Source organism: Gadus morhua, chromosome 13 (assembly GCF_902167405.1).
Source record: "Gadus morhua chromosome 13, gadMor3.0, whole genome shotgun sequence".
NCBI classification, from domain to species: Eukaryota; Metazoa; Chordata; class Actinopteri; order Gadiformes; family Gadidae; genus Gadus; species Gadus morhua.
In genome coordinates, this window is record NC_044060.1 from 20438164 (window position 1) to 20465663 (window position 27500).

At 49.3% G+C, this 27500-nt stretch overlaps 1 protein-coding gene across 9 annotated transcripts in view; it reads right to left on the reverse strand.

Annotated features, from left to right (window-relative positions):
- Window positions 1–27500, reverse strand: part of foxp1b (forkhead box P1b) — a 110076-nt gene that overhangs the window by 8956 nt on the left and 73620 nt on the right. For 8 of the 9 annotated variants that reach the window (XM_030375343.1, XM_030375342.1, XM_030375340.1 and 5 more), the window contains 9 exons: window positions 22197–22413; window positions 16272–16379; window positions 10567–10654; window positions 8721–8804; window positions 3985–4189; window positions 3498–3574; window positions 2733–2834; window positions 1236–1357; window positions 279–348 (listed from right to left, as the gene is read on the reverse strand). In XM_030375343.1, coding sequence (XP_030231203.1) covers window positions 279–348; window positions 1236–1357; window positions 2733–2834; window positions 3498–3574; window positions 3985–4189; window positions 8721–8804; window positions 10567–10654; window positions 16272–16379; window positions 22197–22413 — 1073 coding nt within the window. The remainder of the gene's footprint in view (window positions 1–278; window positions 349–1235; window positions 1358–2732; window positions 2835–3497; window positions 3575–3984; window positions 4190–8720; window positions 8805–10566; window positions 10655–16271; window positions 16380–22196; window positions 22414–27500) is intronic. The other variant, XM_030375341.1, reaches the window with a different exon arrangement.

The following is a 27500-nucleotide window of genomic DNA, read 5'->3' on the forward strand; positions in this document are numbered from 1 at the left end:
GTCCTCAGATAGAGTTCAGTGTTTGGGCGGGTCGGTGGGATGTTGGAGTGATTGCATATCTGTGTGTGTGTGTGTGCGTGTATGTGTGCGTGTTTTTTGTGCATCTGTGTGTGTTTTTGTGTATCTGTGTGTGTGTGTGTCTGTATGTGTGTCTGTGTGTGTTTTTTGTGTATCTGTGTGTGTGTGTGTGTGTGTGTGTGTGTGTGTGTGTGTGTGTGTGTGTGTGTGTGTGTGTGTGTGTGTGTGTGTGTGTGTGTGCGTGTGTGTGTGAGGTGTACCTGGAAGGCGGCAGAGAGTGCCGGGCCGTATCCCAGGCTGGTCTGGATGTTCTTCACCAACGCCGGGCTTCTGGGCGCATTAGAAACAATCCGATTAGCACCACGCACTCACACACCACTCTTACACACCCTGAGATCAATAAAATATCACATAACAACTGTATATATATATTTATATATATATATATATATTTAGGTGTATATCAAATGTTTTACTAACGTAGTTACCACTGCGGTAATGCAAGGTGCTAAGGCTATGCTACTGATCACATAACAAACACCACACAGGTACGGACAGCCAACATCACAGCACAGGAAGCCAGCGGGCGGAGCATGACGGATGAGGGGGGGGTGAAGCGGCATGGGGGGGGTGGGAGGGGCTTACTGTACGAGCAGCTGGTCAAGGCTGCGGTCGGCGGCGGCGTAGGCGGGTTTGCGCGGGCGACCGCGCTGCACGTGCGGCCGCGCCTCCTCGTCCACCGTCCACCAGGACCCGCCCCCGTCCTCCACGCGCACAAAGCACCGGTGCAGGGACAGGTTGGTGCGCACCGCGCCCTGGGGGGGGGGGGCGGGGGGCCGCGGGGGGGGGGGGGGGGGGGGGGGGGGGAGGCGGGTGGGGGGGAGCGGCAGGATGCAGATGTGTGGGGGTACGCAGGCAGCAGGGACACCACGGACAGACGGACGGACGCACCGCGGGACAGACAAGACACCGAGGACAGACGGGGACAAGGATCCAAATGACAATTAGCACAAGCCATGGGGGGTGGATGATGGGGGGGGGGTTATGGAGCATCACCAAAAGGCACCGGGGAGAAGCATGGGAGGCATTAGGCAAGCAGGGGCCGTATGCAGCACAGAGACATGAGATGGAGCGACAACAGCACAGACACAGCAGCCTTCCCCTCCCCCCCCCTGGGGGGGGGGTCGGCGGAGAGACGCGGGGGGCCCTCGACCTACCCGCTGATCTTCTGAGGCCGCCTCTTTTGGAACTCTAGCTCGTCCACCGTCCACACGGCCCCCTTTACGTTTTCTACCCGCACAAAACACTTGTGAAGACTAAGATTATGGCGGACTGCGTTCTGCGGGGCGGCGTGAGGGGGAGAGAGAGAACAGGGAGCCTTCAGTACACCGGGAGGCATCGCACACACCGCTCGTGTATTTATGACAATAAAGAATTGATCGGCGATTAACACAAATGATCATGATAATCGAGAAACAAATAATAAAACAACTAATAATTGTAATAATAAAAAAGTAATGGAAAGAAAGGCAAGAAATATTTATCACAGAGGCCGGGCGTTATCATGTTTAAAAGCAATTATTAACATTCATAGCCAAAGTATGAAATTACTGAAATATTGAATACACGTTCTGCCAGTTTCCATGGTAATGCAGTCTTGGTTTCAAACCATTGATCAATGCCGCTGCTCACTAATACCTTAAATAACAGTCAAATATATATATTCATAGAAACGCTAGACAGCTTAAATGAGTGAGTGAGTCATGAACGGCTATGCGTGTGTGCATGTGTGTGCGCGCGTGTGTGTGTCAGTGTGTGTGTCAGTGTGTGTGCATTCGTGTGAGACGTGCGTTCCAGTATTAGCCGCTCCAATGCGCCCCCATGGAAAAGGCTTTCAACAGGCAGCAGAAGACAATGGGAGAGATGCATGGAGCCTGATACTACAGCTGCACGCGTGGGGCAGCACCTAGTGCCGATAGGGGCACCGCCACGGCCCTGCTCCTGCTGCTACTCACACGTCTCATCAGGCCTCCCCCTCTCTCACCAGGTCCCCTGACCTCTCTCACTGATTTATTTCGCAGCTCCTGCATGTCTGGAAGTTTAAGAGTGTTTGTGTGTGTTTGTATACTTTAGTGTGTGTGTGTGTGTGTGTGTGCCTTCACATGTAAGATTGTGGGTTTGAATGTGCGTAACTTTTGGGAGTAGAGTATGTTTGTATGCGCGTGTGTGTGTGTGTGTGTGTGTGTGTGTGTATGCGTGTGTGCGTGTGTGTGTGTGTGTGTGTGTGTGTGTGTGTGTGTGTGTGTGTTGCCCAGTGGAAACAGAAGTGTGTCCTGCTCAGATGTGTACTGGGGGCTCAGCCAGAAGTCACTGGCAGAGCGCAGCTGGATTAAACACATGCCCCCTCAACGCCAAAACATTTCTAAATATTCGGTCTGAGCTTGTTTTTCTTGGACTTTTTTAAGACGTTCTCCACAATAACGCGCCCATTTCTCCTCTTATGGGTGTCGGTGTCCAAGCCACGCTTTGTTAAAATAGAAGCGGGTCCAGCTCCGAGAGAATAAGCAGGGTGGCGTATTGTTTGAAAAGGAGTAATGGGATTACTCAAGGAGTTGACGCGCTTAGGCCATTGCTCAACTCCTCCTCAGGTTCCCTCGTCGTCCATTTCCTGTGTTCGCTGTGAAACACGCTCAGACAGACGGGGCGCGCCTTACCTTCCACGTGGCCGCGTTGCGCCGGAAGTAGGCGAACATCCGTGTGAACCAGTTGTAGATTTCGTTTAGTGTTAGCTGTTTCTCCGGTGATTCCAGGATCGCCTGGGCGGAGCGGAAAGTGACAGGGAAAAACATTTAGCCTTTTGTTACCTACCCCCTCCCCCCCCAAAAAAACTAAAAGCAATCAATTATTCACAAGACGCAGCCCAGGTTAGCACACGGCAGGGCTCAACTATGCAACATCAAATATGAAAAACATAGGCTGTGCTGCACTCCGGCTCTGTTTAGTAAACCCACTCTGTTTCCTATTCAAATTGGGACAGATTTGAATATATTTTCTTTTTCGCGGCGGCCGCAAACGAAGGACAAGCGGGAAAAACATTTCTCAGGGCAGATTATGGGGCAGCAATTATGGCCCGGGCTCAGATTAATTCCCCAGATTAGCCAGATTACTGCGCCACAGCGATAATTGACTGGCCATCTTAAAACAGGGCCGTCCCTACTGTTGTGTGAAATGAATTCCATAATAACCAGAGTGTTGCTGGAACAACTCATCAAAAAATGACTCTAAATTGCATTTGGAATTTAGCAGGAAATGGGGGGGGGGGGGGGGGGGGGGGGGGTGAGGAAGAAAAGTAGAAAATAAGCAGTTTGTGTCAAAGCTGAATATTTATTGAGTTTATTTCGCGCCGGGAGAAGATTAAGAGCCCCAGCGTGCTTCAGCCACCAGATTAAGTGCTCCGTAAGCACAAACAGAATCCTTACCTGTCTTATTAAGGACGCGTACGTGAAGGGCGGCCGAACTTCTGCGTTCATGTAAAACTCTTTGTTCTGCACGATGTCTGTGGACACGGAACATACAACACAGCACAACGTACAGCTTTAGCATTGCACAGGACGCATGGGGCGGACGCACTGCAGTCAAAGAATGTGTCCAAATGAAAGCCCTTGTGTTTCTAATTACCGAGCGGAAGCTTTGATCCAATTTGATCAACGAGTGAACCCAGATACATGCCACTTCCTGTTTACCTTTTAAGCGTTAACTCCAGTTTGGTCTGTGTGCTTTGATTGTCTCTTTGTGAAGGTACGATTACATGTGTCTAGGAGTGTAGACTATGCTGCGCTGCTGTCAATGTGTCCCTGTAGCGGCGCAGTGTGCTACGGGTTCAACGTCCGCCCTGTGCCCCTCAGCATGCACGCCGAGGGGACCCGCGGCGTCGGTCGTGCGCGGGGGGGGGGGTGCGAGGCCCACCTGGGGAGATGGGCATGCTGTACTTGTCGGAGTAGCGTCGGCGCATGGGCCCCAGGCTGTGCAGGCTGTTGGCGGTGATGACCGAGTGCGTCTGGGACAGCGGCGTGAGGGGTGCGGTGGGCGTGGTGGGGGTCTGCGGCAGGCTGAGGGGCGGCGAGGCCGCCGACGCCGTCTTGGAGAGCGTGACGCTGGACACCAGGTTGAGCTGTGGGAGGGACGGACGGACAGAGAGACGGACAGACGGACAGAGACAGGGGTTTGGTTAGCGTGCTAATTAGCCCTGTGGTGTTGATTGTCTAACTGGGCAGTCCATAGTAAACGTGGAGGATCACCCCCCCCCCCCCCCCCCCGACCCCACAAAGATGAACCATGACTGGCAGTTGGAAGGATTCATTCAAATCATCGAGAGGCTGGTTCAACCCCTCTCCACCCCCTCCCCCACCCACACATATCTTTTGGGCACTGGGCCGAGCTACACAAAAGGAGGGGGGGGGAAGGGACAGTTTGGTTGAGAAGTAGGGGGGCCCACGACCCCACCCAGATGACTTGGAGGGAGAGAGAGAGCGAGAGAGAGAGAGAGAGAGAGAGAGAGAGACAGCGAGCGGAGAGCAGAGAAAGAGGGGGGAGGAAGAGAGGGTCCAGAAGAGGGTCCAGACGAGTGGCTGCGTGATCCGAGACCACCGCTGGGTAGAGCCCCCCTAACTAGCTGGCGCCGCGGCGGTCAGAGGAGGCTGGTCTGGGCTAATTAGCCGCTCACGCGATGTGGCGAGGAAGTCTAATTAGGAGCTGCTTGGAAGGTGTTCTGGTGATTAACGACTGCAGCGGGGCTGACCTCGGCGCCGCCGCCAGTGCCGTGACGGCGTCGGTGGACGGGATGGTGTTTTCTACTTTGTCCGGTTCCTTTTTTTCTAATAGGTTAGGAGGAGGACGAGGAGGAAGAGGAGTCGGATTATCAGTGAGGAGGGGGGGTATTTGTTTGAATGGCTCGGGGTTGAGGGGGGGCAAAGGCAGAGTTTAGCAGCACTGGCTGGGAGGTGAGCTCATTATGTGTGCAGGCCGCTAGGTGTACCAGGGCTCCCAGCGGCTGCATGTGGACGCGGTGCAGGGCGCTTCTGCTGGAGCAGCAGCAGCAGCTATTAATTGGCAGGAAAACTAATGACACACATACGGACGTACAGCGCAGCTAAATCGCTCTAATTGCTGATTTGCCGAAGGAGCTGTTTCGTTAGGGGAAATTAAACGTGGCCGTCTGAAAGGATCCCTCCGAAAAAGAGAAAACAAAACACAAAAACCTAACAGGCAATGTATAACATCTGACCTCACAGCAGACAGATCCTCATTAACACAAACACACACACACACACACACACACACACACGTCGGCATCAAATTAAATCAATTTTCTTAATTATCTGACTGATAATATATGTATTTGTATTCATTTAATTAATACCATTTATGACACAAACATTGCGCAAACATCCCATATTTTCCGATTCTCATTAAAGGTAATCAGAGAATGAACCCTGGCTTTTTTGGCAGGCACTGCCCCTAAAATGATTTCGATATCACCGTGGGGACATTCAAACCCCCCCCCCCCCCACACACACACACACATACATACGATGTGAAAGCAGTGTTGTTCTAAATCGAGAACCAAATAAATCACACTCTGAGATGTTTGTGTGTGTGTGTGTGTGTACGTGTGTGTGTGTGTGTGTGTGTGTGTGTGTGTGTGTGTGTGTGTGTGTGTGTGTGTGTGTTTCTAACACAATGCTATCACGCGGGATGGCGCGGGGGTGTTGACTTCTCTGGCGGTGGATTAGCGTGGCTTTGTTTCACCGGTTCATCCATATTCCCTGGCCGTAAACACGGATGGGGTGCACACAATAGGCCAGACAGCCGGGTAATAGCCCGGGCTTTTGTCTGCCGCGCAATTTGGGCTCACTCCAGCGCCGAGACGAAATGAGACTTCAGACAGAAATTAATGAAATGGTAATTGGTGATCTAATTATACTGGCTTTGACTCGGCGAGCTGCTAAAGAAAAATAAACAAAAAGTCCCTCCTTAATTATGTATGGCATAAAAGGTCAGATTTCTGACAAGAATGCTTAGTGACACCGCAGAGGCGAGACACTCACCCACACAACGCACACACAACACACGCACACACACACAAACACACACACACAGAAACATATACTGCTAATGTGGCACACAGTTCTTTTGTACCCCCCCCCCCCCCCCAGCCCAATCTCCCCCTCCCCCCTCCGGCAAACTCTAAAGAATAAATTGAATTCTACTCATCTGACAAGGCAACAAGGCTAAGATGGCAACAAGGCACACACAACAACACACAACACGTGGTATCAGCTTATTTGATCAGATACAACGGTGAACCTTAGCATCAAGTTCACCCCAGCCTGCCTTAGCTGGACGGGGCCTGCCCCCCCCCCCACACACACACACACACACAGACACACACATACACACACACACACACGCACGCCTTTATTAGTTGGGTTGCAAAACAGCAACAACAACCGCAGTGCGCCGAGTGAGTGGCAATTACTGTCAGCAACAGAGTTGTTTGTTTTCTTGAGTCTATTTTTCAGTTTCTTTGCCAATAGACCCCTTATCAACCCCCCTTATTTTGCTGTTGCACACACAGGCGGGCACGCACACACACAAACACACAGAGAGCAGGAGGCCCGAGCTGGAGGGGCCGTGAGTGAGGCTGCTCCTCCCTCCCTCCCTCCCTCCCTCCCTCTCTGGGGCTTCAGTAGGGGCCAAGGGGGCTGGTAGTAGCTGTGTGTGAGCCCTCTCCCCGATCACCTCGCCAGGGGTCAGATGTATGACTCATAGCCCCTTTACAGTGGCAGGGACTCAGGCTGCAGGACAGAGCGGGAGTGGATTCATTTGAATGATTAACTCCCCCCCCCCCCCCCCCCTGCCCCTTCAGAGTGTAAATGTGTAAATGTCGATCTCTGACACAACCGATGTCATCGGCCCTTGGGAAAAGAGGAAGAGGGAGGAGGGGGAGGGAGCAATACAGAGAGAGAGAGAGAGGAAGAGGGGGATAGAGAAGGAGGGAGAGAGAGCAAGAGAGGGAGCGCACGCAGGAAGGGATCCTGTCTGCCGCCAAAACCACTTTTCACACACAAATGTCCCGGTGTCAGAGCTCTCGTTTCACACCCTAATCTACACCATCATCTCTCCCTCTCCCCTTCCCTCTCTGTCTACGTCTCTCTCTCTCTCTCTCTCTGAATGTTAGAGTCACTGCCGCGACAGCCTGCCTTTTGTCACCCCATCATCCCCAGGCTCTGTCTGCTGCGTGGAACACACGCAGGCAACATCACAACACTATGACTGCAAATAAATAGCCTGGCTGCCACAATGCGCCGGCAGAGAGAAGAGTGAAAAGGGGGCCCTTGAACGCGTGGTATGTATTGAGTGTGTATTGTGTGTGTGTGTGTGTGTGTGTGCTTGCGTGTGCGTATGTATGTATGTGTTTCCCCGTCCCGCCCCCTCCCCCACGAGTCCAATGATCTGTGGGCATTCGTCGATACAGATGATCTATGGCTGCGAGGGCCCTTCTTAAACAGGACCAAACGGTGTCAGGCTGGATGCCACCCACTGGGCCCTGAGTGCCACAGGGAGAGGAGTACCCAGACCGGGGATCTCTGCACCGGGATCACAGGAATCATGTACAGTGATCCCGCCCAGCCATTTGTTCTCGAGAGGTCTGCTATGTTACATTACATCTGGTTGTTTTTATGTCAACCTTAAGGCTTCATATTGAGTATAAATTCAGAACTTAATTCACTTGGTTTGTTTTAGCATTTTTTTGTTGGGGGGGGGGGGGGGGGGAATAAGAAACTAACATATAGGAAATGTATGATCTATAGTGGTTAGGTCCCTTTCATATTTTAGCTGTTTATTATTATAATTAGAAAATTGCTCTCATTATTAATTAAGTATAAACCCATCACGTGTTAATATATTGTTGTATTTAGATATCCAAAAATGTTTCTTAATTGTGCAATACATGTTATGCTACTACATAACCAAATATATCAACCAATTTTACCAGAAAGTAAGATAAAAAATTATATCAAATAAACATGAATACATATATATTCATATTATTATTATTATTATTAATATTAATAATAATAATAATCATAATAATGATAATAATAATAATAACAATATTATTAATAATATTGAGTCCTAATATCTTTAGATAAAACTGACAACTTAAAATGTGGTTGGATTTTTGAAAGTGACCATGATTTGGAAAATCTGTGAAATCAAGGTCACACAAGGTTACCTCTGTCAAATATTTCCAAATATTTTTCCTCTAACAATATCTATTTATTTGATGCTTTCATTCCTCCCATCTGACCTTTCAGGCCTCAACAGACAACCGGCAGCCGAGGCTGCCTGTCGCCTCCGTCGCCCCGCCAGATTGAATCGGAGATGTCACCAGATGTGCTCCAAGACAATATTTACAGCCGTCTTTCTGAGGGAAACCAGCTGCTTTTTGTTTAGCCGACAAACAGCGAGATGTAGGAAGGGATTAATGAATACACGTGTGCCAATTAAGACAAACAAAAGGAGGTGGAGGGGATGAAGGAGAATCTGACGTGGTGGTAGTGGAGGAGGTGGTGGTGGAGGTGGGGTGGTGGTGGGGGTGGGGTTCGAGAGGGACTTCTGATGGAGTAACTGCTCACCGGCTGTGGCGATGCTTTGGGCTCTGTCGACTTGACATGGAGATGAGTCATCATGGCTTGTAGACGGTCTTTGTCCTTGGATAGCTGTAACGAGCACAAGGAGAAAGCATTAAATCTTTCATGAGGACCAAATGCCGTTCTCTCTCTGCTCTGCCTCTGTATTTATTTACCCAAACCCTGGCCCGTCCCCTCCTCACGGCTCTGTGCGCTACTTCATGTGCCGTTTTACACACTGCAGCACATGAAACGCTTACAGATCTGTGCTCCTTGGGCCGTCTAATTATTTTGTTGTCCTGAAGACGCTTCGGAATAAAAGGGCCGGCCGTTGATTAGTCTCCCCCCGCCCCCCCCCCCCCCCCTCGGCCTCCTGCGTTCCAAGGTTCAACCAGACTGTGTGTCGTCGCTAAACGTAACCCCCTCCCCCCCCCCTGGTTTTATCGTTGTGCTGCTGTCGGGGCTGGCTGTAGCTGCCATATTTTATTACAGAGACAGGCTTCACACGGTGAAAGTTTAGATCCGATAAAAACCTCCCTCGGGACGACAAACACGCCCGAGTGGAAACCATCGGGCGTTCTCTACGTTGTAACCTTTTCCGAAACTCGACGTGTAGCCCCCCTTCCCCCCCCCCCCCCCCGCCACACACCCACACACACACACACACACACACACACACACACACACACACACACACACACACACACACACACACACACACACACACACACACACCTCTACTGTTGAAAGTTACTGTTACGTAAACCTGGTTTGCGTGGTTGCCCTGTTCGATTTGAAGTTGTTTTTCCGATACAACAGAGTTCAAATAGCATGGAGGTTGCATGACATCGGCGACGGGTTAAAGATGCTCTCGGCTAGATCTGCTTAGCAACAGCGGCTGATAAATAAAATAACAGACCCCGCCATCGCCACCTCAACCACCCCCAACCCCGGACCCTCTCAACGGACCTGTGAGTTACATCCTACCCTTTCATACCGATAAAGACGTGAAACACCATCTTAATAAACAGACACGCATGCATGCACCCACACACACATACCCCCACACACACACACATACCCCCCCCCCACACACACACACACACACACACACACACACACACACACACACACACACACACACACACACACACACACACACACACACACACACACACGGCTAGCCATTACTTAGCTCTGCTAATGGAATGGTGCCTTTTTTCCATAAGTGCATCCCTAATGTACATATGCAAATGTTTTCTCCAGTGTCCGTCCCCCCCCAACCCCCACCAGCTCCACGGCGGCACCGAGCATCACAGGCCACTCACAGAGGACACTGCATTAAATCCAGTGATTACCAACACCACAATATCCCCTCAGTCGCGCACCAAGGTAACTTTTTTTTCTTTCCCTTGCGCTCAATGAACCCGGCGCGGCATTAAGGGCGCCCATCCACACCGTCGCCGAGGCGGTCCGCCGGGTTTTTTATCGTTGGTGGCGAACAGTTAAAAGTCATAAATAACTTTAGAACCCAGTTAAATTCAAAATGTAATTATCTCCTCATGTTTCGCCCTGGGCTCATCATATATCTTTCTCTTTTTTCCCCTCTCGTCTTCCCCCGGCTGTCATGCATGCATAACACATCTTTAATGACTGGATACTCACAAATGAACAAAACAATTCCATCTGAGCCCCCTCTCAACCCCCCCCATCCCCCCCCCCCCCCCCCCTCTCAACCCCCCCACTCTCTCAACCCCCCCGTTACCATTGACCCCTGCCTCAGAGTGGGTGTTGGACAGGGAGCAGGGGGAGGGGGGCAGGACGATGGGACGGGGGGGGGGGGGGGGCGTACCTGTAGCTCCAGCTGCTGCACGACCTGCATCTGCACCCGGCACTGAGCGGTGCTCCGGTCGTCCAGCGCGTGCTCGTTGTTCAGATGCCTGGGCGACCAATCAGGGGAGAGAGAGAGAACATTTGTTTAGTCAGTTGGCTTTTCTTGTTTGACACGTTCCGCATTGACACTCTCGCCGTCCCTTCAGGGGACGTTCAGGTGGTTTTTTTTTACCTTCTGACACGCAGAGTAATTAATGAATTTCAGCACCCCGACCAACTCCGATAACATTGGGGAGGGGGACGAGCGTTCACGGTTACAAAATAAAAATAAATGTCGGAATGTGTTTCTGCGGGGAGACGGTATCCACAAGAGCAATGAGGGAATATACGTTAATCAAGAATGAGTTTTGTGGCGTTCATATTTCATGAGCTGCCCGTGTCGGCTTCGCCTCAAGTTCTTACATAAAGGAAGAATGATTGAGGAATTTCAGCTTGACTTCCTCGTGGTGAATTACACCGACGCCATCTCCATTCAAAGCACGTCCCCGTTTCCTTTTTTTTTTTGCATGGCAGAATCTCAATTTTACTTTGTTTTGCTTTTCCGCTTCTTTCTCGGGTCCGCTCATTCTTCTTGGCCGTTAATTATGTCATCTAGATTAAGAGAACCCAAATGAATCGCGTAGAGGACACACCGGCAGAGGAGATGGGATCTGTCACAAAGTTGAATTATGGCTATAATTATGCGTGATTATTTTATACTGCGAAAGATGTTCCCTTTTCCCGTATGTTTAGAACTAATCTAAATAAGTAGCTCGCTGGGCAGCAGACAGGGATTTTTTGTCTCTTCTTCCTGTGATTTATATAAAATTGTGGAGATAAGGTTCACGAGTGAAGGAAATATGATTGGAGGAATTTTATCAGCCTTCGCATGAATTACTGTTTGAAAATGCTTATGCAGGAGCATTTCATTAATCATTTAATCATAATCCAAGCAGGATGTTTGAACTGATTTCACAAATACCCTTTCATTTCACTACTTCATTATGCTCGCTAATGGATCCAATATATTATATATATCATAAATTATATCACATATGCAGTGACCATGTAGGTCACTGTCACCAGACGACGCCTCTCTCTCTCTCTCTCTCTCTCTCTCTCTCTCTCTCTCTCTCTCTCTCTCTCTCTCTCTCTCTCTCTCTCTCTCTCTCTCTCTCTCTCTCTCTCTCTCTCTCTCTCTCTCTCTCTCTCTCTGTGTGGCGCCGGGCGACGACAGGACACTGTCTTTTCATATGCACCCCCCCGCCCAATCCCAGCCCCATTCTTTTCCTACTGCAAATCAAACGCACCCCGATTCGAAGAAAGAGAGAAATCGTGGACGGCAAAAGGCAATCAATTAACTAAAGTCTCTCTGTCAAAACTAGGCTTTTGTCTGGAAACAAACTTCCCTTGAATAATGAAAATCCTACAAATGTAGTTTGGAGTTTCGTAACACACATTGTTTAAAAAACAATAACATTTAAATAATACCTTCAATTATATTTTACAGCAAGGATGAGAATGAAAAATTCAAAGTGCTGAAATGCGAAGGTCTTCCTTTGACGGCCAGGTTCCTGGTTGAGGACCTTGACAGACGTGATTTAAATCTTCATAGAGAAAGCGATTTTTTTCCCTGCCTACCTTGAACAGACTTCTATTGTATTTTGCTAATACTTTTTTCCAATCCTCTGTGATATACATACAGCACTCAAGGTAAATTATTTTGCCCAAAAGATAAATTAAAAAGGCATATTTAAAAGAAGAAAGTGCAGCCAACACAGGCTTCTCCTGAAAACCAACCTCTATCTACGCGCTCTCTTTCCATTTGTCTGAATCAAATAAATGTCCATTTAATTAACTAGGCCAGGGAAATGAAACCGGTAAACATTTCAGGACATCTTACTAAATCTCAAAGATGGAAATAATAGGTAAAGACGTTTCAACTTCAATTTAACCAACACGGTACGGCCTTTTCAATAAAAGGCCCCAGTATACGTGAGGTGCTTTGGAATTCTGAGAGAGAGAGAGAGAGAGAGAGAGAGAGAGAGAGAGAGAGAGAGAGAGAGAGAGAGAGAGAGAGAGAGAGAGAGAGAGAGACGGCGCTCCTTTTCATCCTTTTGTTACAATCCACTTTATTTCTTCTAATGATGCACGAGTCACAGTGCATAATTAATAGGAAATGAAATATTCAAATGGCCCCCCTAATGCAAGCCTTGAGAAGGGAGTCCGGACACTAGGGGCCGGGGGTGGGGGTCGGAAGGGTGGGTGGTGCTGGTGGTGGAGGGAGCATGGGGGTGGTAGACATCAGGGAGAGACTATGAACGCTGGCATGTGTCACTTTCTCCACTTCAAATGAAACGGCTTCTAAAAGCTCTCTCTCTCTCTCCCCCTCCCTCCCTCTCATTCTGTCTCTCTCTCTTTCTCACAGGGTGTCAGTGGCTGTTGTAAATGGCCACAGAAAAACAAGTTTAAACAGACCTTTTGCTTTAAAACGTGCAGCTTTTTATGTATCCGTTGGAGCGGTCGGTACTTTTTATTATTTTGTCATTTGTTTAGTATTACATATATATGGGACCTGAAGCTTAACACTGCATCGTTATTTCTATTTATTTTGCAGTTCTCAGGAAAAATGTGACTGAATAAAAAATCCATCACAACACCGTGTACGCTGTTGCATTCACGAATGGTTAGAAACGTAATGTCAACAGTTCGGACAAATTCTAACAGAAATTCAACCTCCTACTTTTTCTTTCATGCCTTCAAATACAAATAAAAACAATTTCCCTCCTTCACAGAGGAGTGGCTTTCAAGGCTCTAACGATCCATCTGGGTTCTCGATAGCTAGACCGCGTCGGGGCTTGTGGCTTTCCTTTGCCCCCAGCGACCAGTCGGAGAGGGAGACACTAGAGGGCACTCCAAGGCAGCCCTGACTCTGACCCCCAGGCCTGAAACTGGAGGTAAGTGCAGCGACCTCAGCCCAAGAAAAAGAGCAACAAAAGACACCGGGGCTGCACATCGCTGTGACCCCCTCCCCTCAGGCAGCACCCACTCCCCCCTCTCGGAGCCCGAAACAAAGAGCAGGCCTTTTGTCTTCTATCGATGGCTATAGCGCATGCTGCAGGTATGTCATGTTTTCTTTGAAAGATAAAATAAACACGCGTGAGCTTTAAAGCAACATTTCTGGTCCTGTTAGCTGTTGCTGTTGGCAGTCACGGATGAAATCTGGTTGACGTTAGAGCCCTTCCCACCACTCTCACGTGCACGAATGAAGGCGCGCACACACACACACACACACACACACACACACACACACACACACACAGACAGACGCAGATGCGCACACCCACACACACACACAAACTCATGATAGTTGTGTTTCTGATAGACAGACACAAAGACATATTTAACATACTGTACATGCGGTCAAAAGTTTACACACACACATCCACACACAGACATCCAATATTTATTTTACTCCCGTCCTATTTTTAAAAAGACTGTCATTTGTGTGCAACCCTCCTGTTGTATTAGTGGGTGTAGGATCGGCCAGAGGCTGTGTGCGGTGAGAGTGCGTGCGTGGGTGTGTGTGTCTCAGGGTTAAATGTGGAAGTTCTTAAGGGCTTGAGAGTTAGCACCTCTGTGTGTCTCGCTCTCACCCGCCCGCCGCTAAACAAAGGCAGCTTTGTGGAGACTCTCCCCAAATGTTTTCTTAACATGTTCGGAGCAGTTTAGGCAGGCAACTAAAGTAAACAAGATGTTGCCATGATAAAAAAAAAACAGCAGAGTGCACTTAAGACAGACCTATGGAATTTTTTTTTGCGCTGAATTTAATTCCTCGTTCCTTTATAAACAAAGGGCGCGGCGATGTCAGAATACAACATCATGATGGATAGAAGGGACACTCCCAGAGCGACCCAAGAATGTGTGTGTGTGTGTGTGTGTTTAATAACATTTGTGTGCAGGATGAAAGGGTGTGTTGTTAATATTCGATAACGAAAAAAACGAAAACGGGTGAAGTTCATGTTGAATATTTCACCCGAATGCTTCCTTGCATATGTTTGTGTCTCAACAAATTCCTATATATTCCAGGTCCAACTGTTTCCTGTTTAGCCAGGAAACGGACACACCGGTACGTGGAGCTCTTGTTTTCCTTTCTTCTTCCTCTTTTATTTGAACACGGCCAGGTCTAGGAGGACATCCGGCGCTAACCGTGTCCACGTGTTGTTAGCATAATAAAATTGTGACATATCTTGTTTAAAGTGCGGCTAATCCGGCGCGGCGGTTAGCCATTGATTTGCCGCCGCGGCAACGCAGATGATGATTTGATCCCCCCTCTGTAACCATGGCGCTGTTACGGGGTCGGATTACCGCCAGCCCTCCGACACACACACACACACACACACACACACACACACACACACACACACACACACACACACACACACACACACACACACACACACACACACACACGACTGGGTATCTTGGGTGGGTGAGTGGAGGGGGGGCTGTCATTAAGAAAAACGGCAGATTTGATTATCACTGAGTTTGGTGTGCATAATGCGCTTTGCCTTATACAATATATAACATTCAAATAACGTTGTAGAAAAGTTAATGAGAAAATGGCCTCGCAGCATCAATAGCCAGCCGCCATACAGCAACCGTTCATTGAAATTGGATGAAGAAAAGTATGTAATTAATTATCCCAAAAAAAAAAAAGGAATAGTAGTAGTATTATTAATAGTGGAAGCGGTACTACACTGACCTGAATCATTAATCTTTAAGTAAAGCCAACCATAATCTTCGTTTTGATATAGGCCTGCTTTTTTTAATGGCCAAGTATAAATGTGCACACACACACACACACTCACACACACACACACACACACACACACACACACACACACACACACACACACACACACACACACACACACACACACACACACACACACACACAGACACACCCACAACCACACAGTACATTTCCGCTTAGCATGCAAAAAGCGGCCTTATTGTGCTTCTACAAACAAACAAAACAAACTGAAAAGAAGTGAGAGAGGCAGAGCATGAGAAAGAAAGCTGAAAGACAAACAGACCACAGGGTGAAAAGACAGAAAAGAGCTGAGTGAGGCAGCCAAACGAACAACAGCACACACACACACACACACACAGAACATTACACACGCAAACACACACAAACACACACACAGAACTATACACATACACACGCACGCACTGACCCATGCAAACACACACACACACACACACACACACACACACACACACACACACACACACACACACACACACACACACACACACACACACACACACACACACACACACTCGCGTCCAGTGACAAGGGCAAACATGTGGAGCGCCCAGAGTGTCGGCTGCCACAGATAAACATCCTCCTCCTTGTTTGTTTGGGAAAAACGGCCCCCCGTCGCCATGGGAACGGCACTTATCACAGGAGCAAGGAGGCCCCTGCCGCGCCGAGACGGAGACCCCGTCTCAGCGGCGCTGCTCGGCCCGAGGCGGCGCTACCAGGGGGCAGCAGCACTTGCTGCTCCTCCCCTGACGCCCGCCATGGACGCCATCGACTCGCCAAAACAACAACAACAACAAAAAGCGGGCACACAAAAGCTGGGAGGCCCCCAGCGGAAACAGAGCCTTTCTTACTTGAGGAACGAGTGGTAGTCGTCAAACACCGCCTCGCACCCGGGCCACTTGCACACGCCGTGACCGTAGAGGGGGTGGCTGTGGTGGGAGGGCTCTTCTAGCGAGGACCTGGGCACACACACACACACACACACACACACACACACACACACACACACACACACACACACACACACACACACACACACACACACACACACACACACACACACACACACACACAGAGGGGGGAGAGGACACGGTTAGCACCACTGACTGTATGAGAGGTTTGAGTAAACCATGGAGACCTCATCAGGTAACAGCAACACGTTTCCATGGTTATGTTTTAACCGGCCCTTTAAATTGGATGCGGTCATCTCATGACTAGAGGGTTTTGGAGTGAGGAGGAGTGACACATTGACACGTGCCCACCCCTCACACTTGGAACCGCGAGGCCGTCACGATGTGAACATGTGGCGTGGAGATGAACCTTACGTGAGAAGATGAGGAAGAGGAGGAAGAAGTGAATCAATATGTAATTATTTGGTGTTGCTGATCCTTGGCAAAACCCGAAACCTGATCAGTTCTGCTCCGATGGGGTTTATCTCGGTGAGTTGGCAGGCTTTCCTGAACTCTGCCAGACAAAGTCTACCCCAGAAGAAAAACACTTCAACACTAAAAAAACATACATTTATAAACAGCTCACTAACAGATCGCTGATCAATTAAATGATCTTCCGAGAAATCTAAAGGCGTCTACGTGGAGATGTCAACCGGAGAGACCAAAACCAAAAGAAATAACTTCCCACGATTGTGTTGTTCCCATACCAGTAAGCCATACCATGAGCAGGATGGAGGTTTGTGTTGTAGTGGGGGGGGGGGGGGGGGGGGGGTAAGAGCTCCAGAAACCCAGTGCAAGATCTACAACTCTCAGCCAGACAAGAGCCTGGGGGGAACTGGCCTATATCGCTGCCACCTGTGCTTCTGGTAGCTCCAGTGCCCTATCAGCTCTCCTCCTCCTCCTCCTCCACCTCTTTTTACTACGACACCCTGAACACAGCTTGGGTAATAGTCTCTCTTCGCTCTCTGCATAAAGATAGCGCACAACATTGTATTCTCTTTGAGTTATTCAGAGAATTGTCTTTGTGATTTAAAATGCCTTGAAACACACGCAAACACACCCATATGATATTATAATAATAATTGAATAACAATTTGACTTTGTTTTGTTCAGCCAATCATACGCATCCATCTGTCTCGGATTCAAATTGCAGTTTTGAAAAACCAAATTAACCAAAAATGAAAAGGACTTAATTTAATCTTGGCGCGCCAATTTTGCAGGATTAAATAGGCCAATGTTCGGATTAAAATCTAATTTGTATCGTTGTAAGCAAGGCTGTACTTGAAGTGGGGAAATTTTGAGGGGCTGTCGCAGGTTTTCTTGTGTTATAATTACTTGCTTAAGAGTTCACATTGTTCATAACATGTGATAATTGCATTGCAATTAGGAGGCAGTCAAGCATTTATGAATGTGGTTAGCATTTCTCTCCCTCACTCTCTCGCCCTCTCTCTCCGTCAAAAGTCAGAATTTATTTTCTAATTCAATTATAAATTATGCATTCACGTCAAGACCTCTGTTTTGATACAGCTAATAAATAGATGGCCGAGGACCTACTGTAATTGGTTTCTAACAAGGAAATGTGGGGACAGGGGAAGGGAAAACTGGGATTTTTTTTAATTTAAAGAGATCCTTTCTTAATTCGTTCCAGGCAGGATTGTCACTTAATTGTGTATTAATAAGATATTGAAATGTGGAGTGCGCGGGGCACGAGGTGCACACAATGCACCTCTAAGGACTGCCGGCAGAAGAGTCTCTCTCTTATTTAAAATGGCGGTGTAGCTAAATGTCGCTAAATGACCAAATTCACACCAAATGGGCTACATTAGCGGTAACAGCTACGCTTTTTCGATTTGCGGGCTTGTCGCTCCACTTGTGACCTCGTTCAGTCCAAGAAAAATTGGTTTGCAGCTCTGTGCCGCTGTGTTAAGTTTGACTCGCCCCCTTGACAGCTCTGTCACACTGATAATATAGCCCCGCCGCACAGCAGGGGGAGGGCAGCTGAACCGATCCCGTAACGGCCATAAGGCAGGACCGACCTCTTTCTGGAGAATAAAAGCAGAGGATTAAAGCGGAGCCAGACCGGCTGAACCTTACAGGTGTTGCTCTGAGTTTGTACATAGCCCCCCCCCCCCCCCACAAAAAAAAAATACATCCACAAGGGAAGCCCACAAAAAAAACATCTGGGTGCAAGATGAGGGAGTTCAGCTGTAAACAAGTCCTGATCAATGGTACACTTGGCTGATGGTCTGAATCTATCAGCCAGCAGAAGGAAAGATGGATGTCCACCAATGAGGGTCAAAGAGTTGGAGCGCAGTTGACAAAGTCAACGACACTCGACTCCCTCTCCCTCTCTCTCTCTCTCTCTCTCTCTGTCTATCCCTTTCCCTCCAGACAGAGGGGACAGATAGAAAGCAATCTCAGCCCCAACAAACACACAAACACCACCCCTTCGGTTTCAAACCACTCCACCCGATCTTCCTCCTCCTCCTCCTCCTCCATCTCCATTCCGCTCGCTGCCACTCAACGGTTTTACCCTAAATGATTTAATTACAATCTTCCTGCTGTAAAACAAATTAAAGCCGCGAGAGAGGGGAGTGTTGTCCTAAATCAGATTATTTATCTGCTTAACCGATTGCAGTAGTTACAGTCCCCAGAGCGCCACTTCGGCTGACGGTTGCTGGGAAACAAAGTGGGCCAAGTGCTTTGTGTGGATGCGCCCTCCCTCGCTAGCTAGCTACCCAGCGCTACCCAGCGCTACCCCGCGCCGGACGGGGAATTGATGTCAGATACAGATCGGAAGCATTTCATTTAAATAAGCAAGCCATTGAACAAAGATAAACCGTCTCGCTTGAGCGAGTGTGTGTGCGCCTGTGTGCAATCCCATAAGGTTTCGGAAGGGGGGGGGGGGGGGACGACGACGCTGTAATGACTGACAGACCGACCGGCTGAGCGGCCGTCATATTGGGGGGGGGGGGCTGCTTGTCATCGGCCTGCACACACGATCCACGGCGGTTTGTCATGACTTGGTTGCTCGAGGCTTTTGCCTCAAGTGTGAGCACGTGCCCGCCGTGTTTCAGTGTCAGGCTGGTGGGGCCGGTGATTGAATTTCTCCCCCCCCCTTCCTTAAGACGGAAGTGCAATGCCGGGGCGGGCGATGCCTCTAGATGCACTTAAGGTTTTAGTTGCAGGCGTCGCTGTGCCTGGGAAGATTTGATATGACACATGAAACTAACTACACGCTACTTAGGGGGCCGGCTGTAAACCAATCTGAAGCCAGCCGGGAAAAACAGGCCCCATGCGTAAGGGGAGGGAGGCAGCTTGTTTCTGTTGCATGACAAAAGGACTGGCAAAACCGCATCAATTAAAAGTTCATTAAGTTCAGAGTCGGGAGGATGAGGGCGATGTTCTCTATTTACGGCCCCGGTACGGCCCAGCCCATTATCTCCAACCTGATTATTCAAATCCCAGGATTATAACGCACAGACAGCTTTCTCTTCTCCGAGAGGCTTGCGTGGAGCAATCATACGTTATAATGTTTCAGCCGGCTCCTTCCCATGGAGTCCGATTAGAGAGATGAGACTGCATCATCAAACAGAGAGGCGCAACGCTACGGATATTTATGTGATTTAAAATTTAAAAAATAATACACATGAAAGGATTACCAAAGGAGTTTTTATAAATCTAAATTAGCATCACGCCGTGTTTAATAGGAACTGTTTTCCCCCCATTTTGTCTTTTCCCGTGCTGCTGCTTATCGAGTGTGTCTGTGTGAAAGGAAATCTGTGTGGGTAATTCACAGCTGGAATGACAGAGAGAGAGAGAGAGAGAGAGAGAGGGAGAGAGAGAGAGAGAGAGAGAGAGAGAGAGAGAGAGAGAGAGACAGGCGTAGAAGAAGAGGGTGTGAGGAGGCAAGTGCGAAAAATTCGCTATGAGTTATGATTCAAGATAACTGTTTTTTAACTGGTTTGCTGTGGTTATTTTAAACCCAGACGGCCTTCCTTCACCTGCGTTGCATGTTTAACCACTGTTGATGGCTTCGTTAATATCAGACACTAAGCAACAGATGTTGCCAGATGATTAGGGAGATCGAGCCTGGCTGTCCCTCCATTTGTCTCCCCTTGTGGGGGGGGGGAGTTTGTTGTCACACAAGCAACACATTGCGAGCCGCTGGATACTGGATACTGGACAACATTCCTGCTAGGGTGTGACTCAGGTGCAGGCAGCGCACAAGTACATCTTCTCCTCAGTGCGTATTTGTGTGTGCACGCGTTTGGAAAAGGGCCACAGAGAAGAGGGCAAGGAAAGCACCTTTGACGGCTAATGTTGGCCGTTTCTGCTGCGTGAATCTATTGGTATTGAATATACATTTATATATGTCTATCCCAGTGAACAACTTTCAAAAGATAAACCTGTGGTTGTCGCTCACCATCATAGCCTCGGCCACCTCTCTCGTCATCTCTATTATTTGTCCTACACTGACACGATGCATGAACACACTCTCTCTCTCTCTCCCTCCCTCCCTCCCTCCCCTTCGGCCGGCTGGTTTAGTGTGCTAAACATGTTCCTTACTCGGCTCTGCATCCGTGAGGACGCGGTTGGTTTTGATCAGCGGAACACAAGTCAGATGTTGTGCAGTGAGCTCAGCGCGCCCCGAAGGCTTTCCCTTCCCCTCACTGCTGGTTCAAAAGATCGCGCTTCGGTGTGAGAAAACAAGCCAGGGTGTAGGCTGCTCCAGGATCGGTCCCTTCCTTAAAGACACAGACGCCGGCCGAGGAGGCTGGCAGGTGGGTGGGAAGTCCGTCATTTGTTGGGAAGATTGAGTTAACCGTCCCCAATTGCGTAGGAGCGTTCAACATCTTTCCTCATAATTTCTTTCCCTCTCATTATATCACGCTCTCCTTTTTAAAGAGTGATGTAGTGTCTTGTTGCATCACGCAGGGAGTTCGGTGTTTATCGACGGCTTCATTTCCTCTGCACTTGGTCCTGCTTTCGAGTGACAAAGCCGGTTATAGGGGAAAAGTCCCTAACATCTTGTGTATTTAAATGACATAGTTTAGTGCTCTGTCACCCGTTTTCCGCTGGTAAAGGAATGGTAGTGTGACAAAGCTTCGGTATCTCGGCGATAAACAGCCCCTCCCAAGCCACCACTAACTGTGGTTCTCTGTCATTAATAGTACCTTTTCCATTACCTGCAATCTTTTTCCTCAAATCCCCCCATTCCACTTCCCCCCTGCTCCCAGGTGCTGTCCTTAATGAAAATGTTAGCTACAAATTAAAGCTCATCATACCGTAGGCTAGCAGTCCTTCAGAGACCACGTGTCCATCATCTCTGGGCCCAGAGAGAAGCTACCGTTTGAAATAGAAACAACACCCACGCGCCTTGAGTGTGCTCTTAGCAGGTCGGGTTGGTATTGTTACTGAGGCTTACAAGACACAAGTAAACGCATGAAGGCTGAACCATGGGAGCTTTTTTTCTTCTGCAGCCCGAGTCCTACTCATAGCCAGTATTGTAGTGTCTCTTTGTATCTTTAGTTTAGACTTTTTATCGACTGTGACTATAGAGTGAATAGATGTTATTTAAGATACGTGGCATTACAGAGCTGGTTAGGGGTCGGGTGTTATAGCACCCTAGACATTGGGTATGAACTCAGAACCTTCCCGGAGTAACACACCCAGCCCCCTCCACCACCTCAGTGCTTGTGTTGTTGTCTTTCGCATTGTATTCGTCTATGAAAAGGAGACTATTGACCAGACGCTACGGTACAATGAGAGGGACGATGAGTGATGGGTGTGTGGGGGGGGGGGGGGGGGGGGCTGCGGCCTCACCCGTCTCTCTTGTGGCTGTGGTACTGTCCGTTGGTGGGGGTGTGCTGGTTGTGGTGGGGGTTCTTTGGCAGGGACGGGGAGGACAGGTCCAGGCCCCGGTGGCCATTGTTGTTGTTGTTGTTGTTGTGGTGGTGATGGCCGCCGTTGTTGTGCTCCTCCTTCACGTGCGCGCTCGCCACCTCCTTCCACAGCTGCTGCAGATCGGCGGGAATCATGCCTGCCACAAACAAATTGGATAATTAAATCAATTAGCCGCCCTAATCCGGCGCCCTTCCTCTCCGTGGCCGATGACGGCGGCGGATAATTAAATCAAAGCTTCGGTAAACAAAGGCCCCGGTGTTAATTAGAAAGTATTCCACTACATGGGAAGCACACGGAGGAAAAACTGTTGTCCTCCAATCTCTCTCTGGCGCCCTCCCTCCTTTCCCTCCTTGTGATCTAAGGCGTGTTTGTATACACACACACACACAGACACACACACACAGACACACGTGCACACACACACACACACACACACACGTGCACACACACGCACACACACACACACACACACACACACACACACACACACACACACACACACACACACACACACACACACACACACACACACACACACACACACACACACATCCCTGGCATTCAAGCACATTACATGCCCACAGTAAATAATTAACATCCAGACAAGGCATGAAATCTGAATAATCACCATCTTTTTTTCTCTCTGCCAGACAAACAGAATACAATGGAGGGGTTGTAAAGGGGGCACACAACACAATCACACACACACATACACACACACAAACACACGCACAAAAAAAACAAAAAGTTTACAAAGGAGACATCGTTGGAACAGGCACAAGCCCACCCCTTTGCCTCAGCGTAACAATCGCACCCTGGGGGAATATTCTGGAAAAACGCATTAATGTGCAAAATACTTAAAGCTCTGCACCGCCTTCAATTGACACAGAAGACTTAAACCGCATTAAACAAGTCAAGCGCAGTGCGGCGCATGCCAACAGAGGGAACATAAGAATCCTCTTCGAGACAGAACTACACGCGTAAATACAAACCCAACAAGTGCTTGTTTGCGCCCTCCCCTGTGCGTCGCATCCGGCCTGAGTGACAGGAGCGCCGAGGCACCCGGGGCGGTACGGGAGGATGACGGAGGATAATACTATTTGTACACCCTAGTTTCCGTGTGTACCGAAACCAGCCTTTGTTGGCTCACTTTGGTTGTGTCAGACAAAGAGCACTGTTTGTTTGTAATAATGGCACGCTTTTACAAAAACAACCAACATGGAAAAAAGCTAGACGTTTGCGTTGAGGATGTAGTTCTTTTGTGAAGGCTCCTCAAAAAAGGAAAAATTAGGCCCCCCTGGATATCTGGTGGAAATTAAATGGCAGCACGATGGGCAGGCTAACTCGTTTAACATTACAATTAATTAAATCCATTCTCAGAATGAGCACTGGCTTAAATGGAAGATGATTTGCACGTGCTTATCTCCTTGGGTTTATACCCTCCACCACCACCGGCCCCCCCCCTCCCCAGCCCCCCTTCGCAAGCCTTCTGTTTCTAATCACCCAGCTCTAAAGATACCAGAAGTGTTCCTTTCAAGCACCAGATTGTAAAACATTGTGTGCAAAATGCTTATTCTTAATTTATTCCTGTTGTGTGGATGTGTGTCTAAGAAAGAAAAAAAAAAGAGAGAAAGAAAGAAAGAAGAAAGAAAGGGGAGAAGAAAAAAATAACTGCGAGGTGAAGATCTCAATACGATCAGCAAAAATATTTTTAATTTGATAAGCTACTAAAGATTTTAATTATGCCGGTAATGGAGAGCATTGGCGTAATGAGGCAAGAGGACTCTGCCGAGACGAAGGGGGCTCGCAACGGTGAAACGACTCTGATAGGACTGCTGTTCACACCGGACCGTTTGCATATCAAAGAGCAGGAAATGATTGCAGGACAAATCAATAACCTTTCCACGTAGCACGCAGCAATCCCCCCCCCCCCTCACCCACTCCTCCCGCCGGCGGGCCTGTCTATCCCCTGCCCGCTCTCGCCCTCGCCCCCGCGCCCCCAGCGCCTTGATGTGCGCTAATCGAATCACATTCCCGTGACGGGCTAAACACGCTATAATACCGCGGCGCGGCGCGGCGGGGGCACGGTCGTCCGTCGGCGTGTTCCTCCACGGCTTCATTATCCAAAGGCCTGCGTCCCCGTCCACGCTGTTGTCGTCGTCGTGGTGACGGTGTGGCGAGGGGGGGGGGGGGGCTTCCTCCGGGCTACAGTTGCGCATTTCTTCTCTTTCTTTTTCGGTTCCACGGCCGGAGAAGGGGAAGGTCACCGATGATGCGGGCGTCAGCCCACTCCCTTACCCCGCCCCCGACAGCGGCGGCAGCAGCAACATTCATTTTTCCCCCCCCACTTGGTGCCCAGTGACAGTGGGCGATGTATTTTTAGCCGATGCGCTTGACAGGGCGGGGGGGCTCAATTACCCAGCAGTCCCTGTGACCCCACTGCCGCTGTTTACTGGGACGAAACCGCCGCGGCCAGACCCCGCGCGTTGTGAGGAAGAGGAGGAGGAGGAGGAGGAGGAGGAGGAGGGGGGGAGTGACGGAGTGTAGGACAGAAGCTGTCTCTTCCTGGATCCAGCGTGGGATTTTATGGGTCTCTCTGTCTTCCTTCCCGAGCCCACCCTAACCAAACCGTCATTGGATCTCTGTGAATTTGTGGCGAGGGCCGCGGTTCATGATTCCCCCCGTAAATGACGGCGAAATGTCATTACGGGAACGCCGCGCTGAAAGGGATTATGTTCAGTGTTTGGACAAACCCCGTTCTCCATCTCGCAGAGAAGGGGAGGCCATCTGATTACATTGGGAGGTGTAATGACATCCACCCATGAATCCATCTTTCCTTTTCTCTTTTTTTTTGGGGGGGGGGGGGGGGTTTGTCCGTCCTTTAAACACTGTATTGGTTTATCTCTCCCCCCGGTTTCCATTCTTCAACGCGTGGCCACTCGCGCTCATTACGACTGGGGAAATGTGGACGCGCGCTCCTAAAAAATGTATGTTGTTGGAACACTTGATGGATCACCGGCGGCCCAACTCAATTTCCCCGCTGCAGGTATCTCTGGCAGCGAGACAGGCCGAGCTCTTCAACCTTTTCCTGTCCTTGTCCCCCTCCCCGCGCACCCCTGGTGACCATGTTCAAGCAAGCAGAAAGTTGATTTAAGGATCATAATGACATCAGTTGCAGGCCATCATCCAGCGAATAAAAAGGAGCCCCTCGGTGCTCACGCCTCTTTAAACCGGCGCTGTTGCCCCTCACATACAGTGAGGGGTCTGCGGGGGGATAGGGGGGAGGCTGGCGGGGGTGGGGGCGGAAGGAGGTCTCTGACACCGCTTTTAGTTTATGGTTCTGTCAGGCTGGGACCTCTGCTGGACCTCTGTTTATGTTGCAGTAATCACTGGCCTGCTGGTGCTCACCCCCTTAGGCCTAAAATATGTCCGGCCCCCTAATGCCACGGCCAACTATTACCTGCGGCCGACCGCCCCCCACGTATCAATCATCTGGCCGGGTCGCCGCCGCCGCCGCCGCCGCCGCCGCCACTACCCATCACCCCGCCTCGACATGTCTCCGAGCAGGGCGAGCGCTGGATGGCTCGCTCTCTGCCTCCGTACTACTGGCAAATTTGTCTTGTCGATGTCCCACTGGCCTCTGCGAGACAGCGTAACTGATGTTGTCCAGGGCCGGTGCTAGAGCGAGGGCCCGGAGAGGGCGCCGGGGGCCAGGGAACACACCGCTTTGAGCAGACCAGGAAACAGCAAAGGGCGCACGGCACCAACACTGGAGCCGACCGGCCGGCGGGGAAATGTGGGAGGATTTGATCCTTCACAAAGTCACTTCTATTCTTTATGATATTGTTTGGCTGCTTCAGAGAAGGACCAAATGAGGATATTATTTTAAATATTTTCAACAATAGTGTCAATTAAAGCTAATTGTCAATATTACTGGTTATACTACGTTTATACTAATATATGTTTTTTATACACATGCTTGAAGCAAATTTTTATCTTTGGCAGTAATATTGTACTGAAACAATTATGAATATGAAAATATGGCAAATATAAATGACAATACTGGCCTGTGTTCAATTCTATCACAAACCACACCAACTCCACCCATTTCCCCCCCTCTCCCTCCCTAACCTCTGAATGCATAATTAGTCCGGCCCAAACAGCCTGTCTATCAATCCCCTCTTCATTGCCATCACGGCGGCGCTAACTACCGCGGAATATCGCAGTTTAGATCTGAACGCCATAGGCCCGGCCCGCTGGTGCATGAAAGAGGTTAGCCAAGTGGAAAAAAACCCAGAAAGGTCATCAATAACTTCAAACAGCCAAGCAGAAAATGTGTTGATGGGGAGGAGAATGAAAGAGGGTGCCCGGGGTCAAGTGTTTTGTGAACGGCGTCTCAGTCCGGAGGAGAAGACTGTTGAGATCAGCAGCATCAAACAAAACGTTCATTTAGCTTCCGGGAATCATTAACAAAATACAATGTGTTGTGTTTGCGGACCACAAAAGAATCCCGACACTATGACTATTCTTAATATAACGAGGCAGGGTTAAAGTGATGTTAGCGCCCTGATGATGACTAATCAAACACGCAGCAACCAAGAAAACACAAAACACAAACACCAAACGAGGTCCTGGAGAGCCGAGAGAAAGGAGGAGGCCAGGAGATGACTCGGAGATGTTTGACTAGGACACTAAAGCTAGTATCAACAGGATGTTCTGGGAAAACTGTTGTGAAACGGACGGGTGTGTGCAAGTACAACACCGGTGTGTGTGCGTCTGTGTGTGTGACTTTGCTCAAGGGGCGTGTGTGTGTGTTTTCTGACAGAAGGGAACTCGACGACAACACCCCCACACACACACACACACACACACACACACACACACACACACACACACACACACACACACACACACACACACACACACACACACACACACACACACACACACACACACACGCTGCGTCTGCTGTGCCTTTGGCAGTTGGCTGCTGTTGGGATGAGTGATTCCATGCACAGTCCAAACAATAACAGCACTGTACAAACCCTGTTTGTGTTTGCCCATTACCTAAGCGCCCCTCCAAGCCCTCCTCTGTTTTATCGTCCTTATCTTGTTATTTCAAAAACTGTTTGTCTAAGCTCCGAATGAATAGTCAATGTCATGTTCCAAGAAAATAAAAAATAGAGAGGCCTTTGTCCCTGAGGAGGCCGCTCCTTAAGAAAA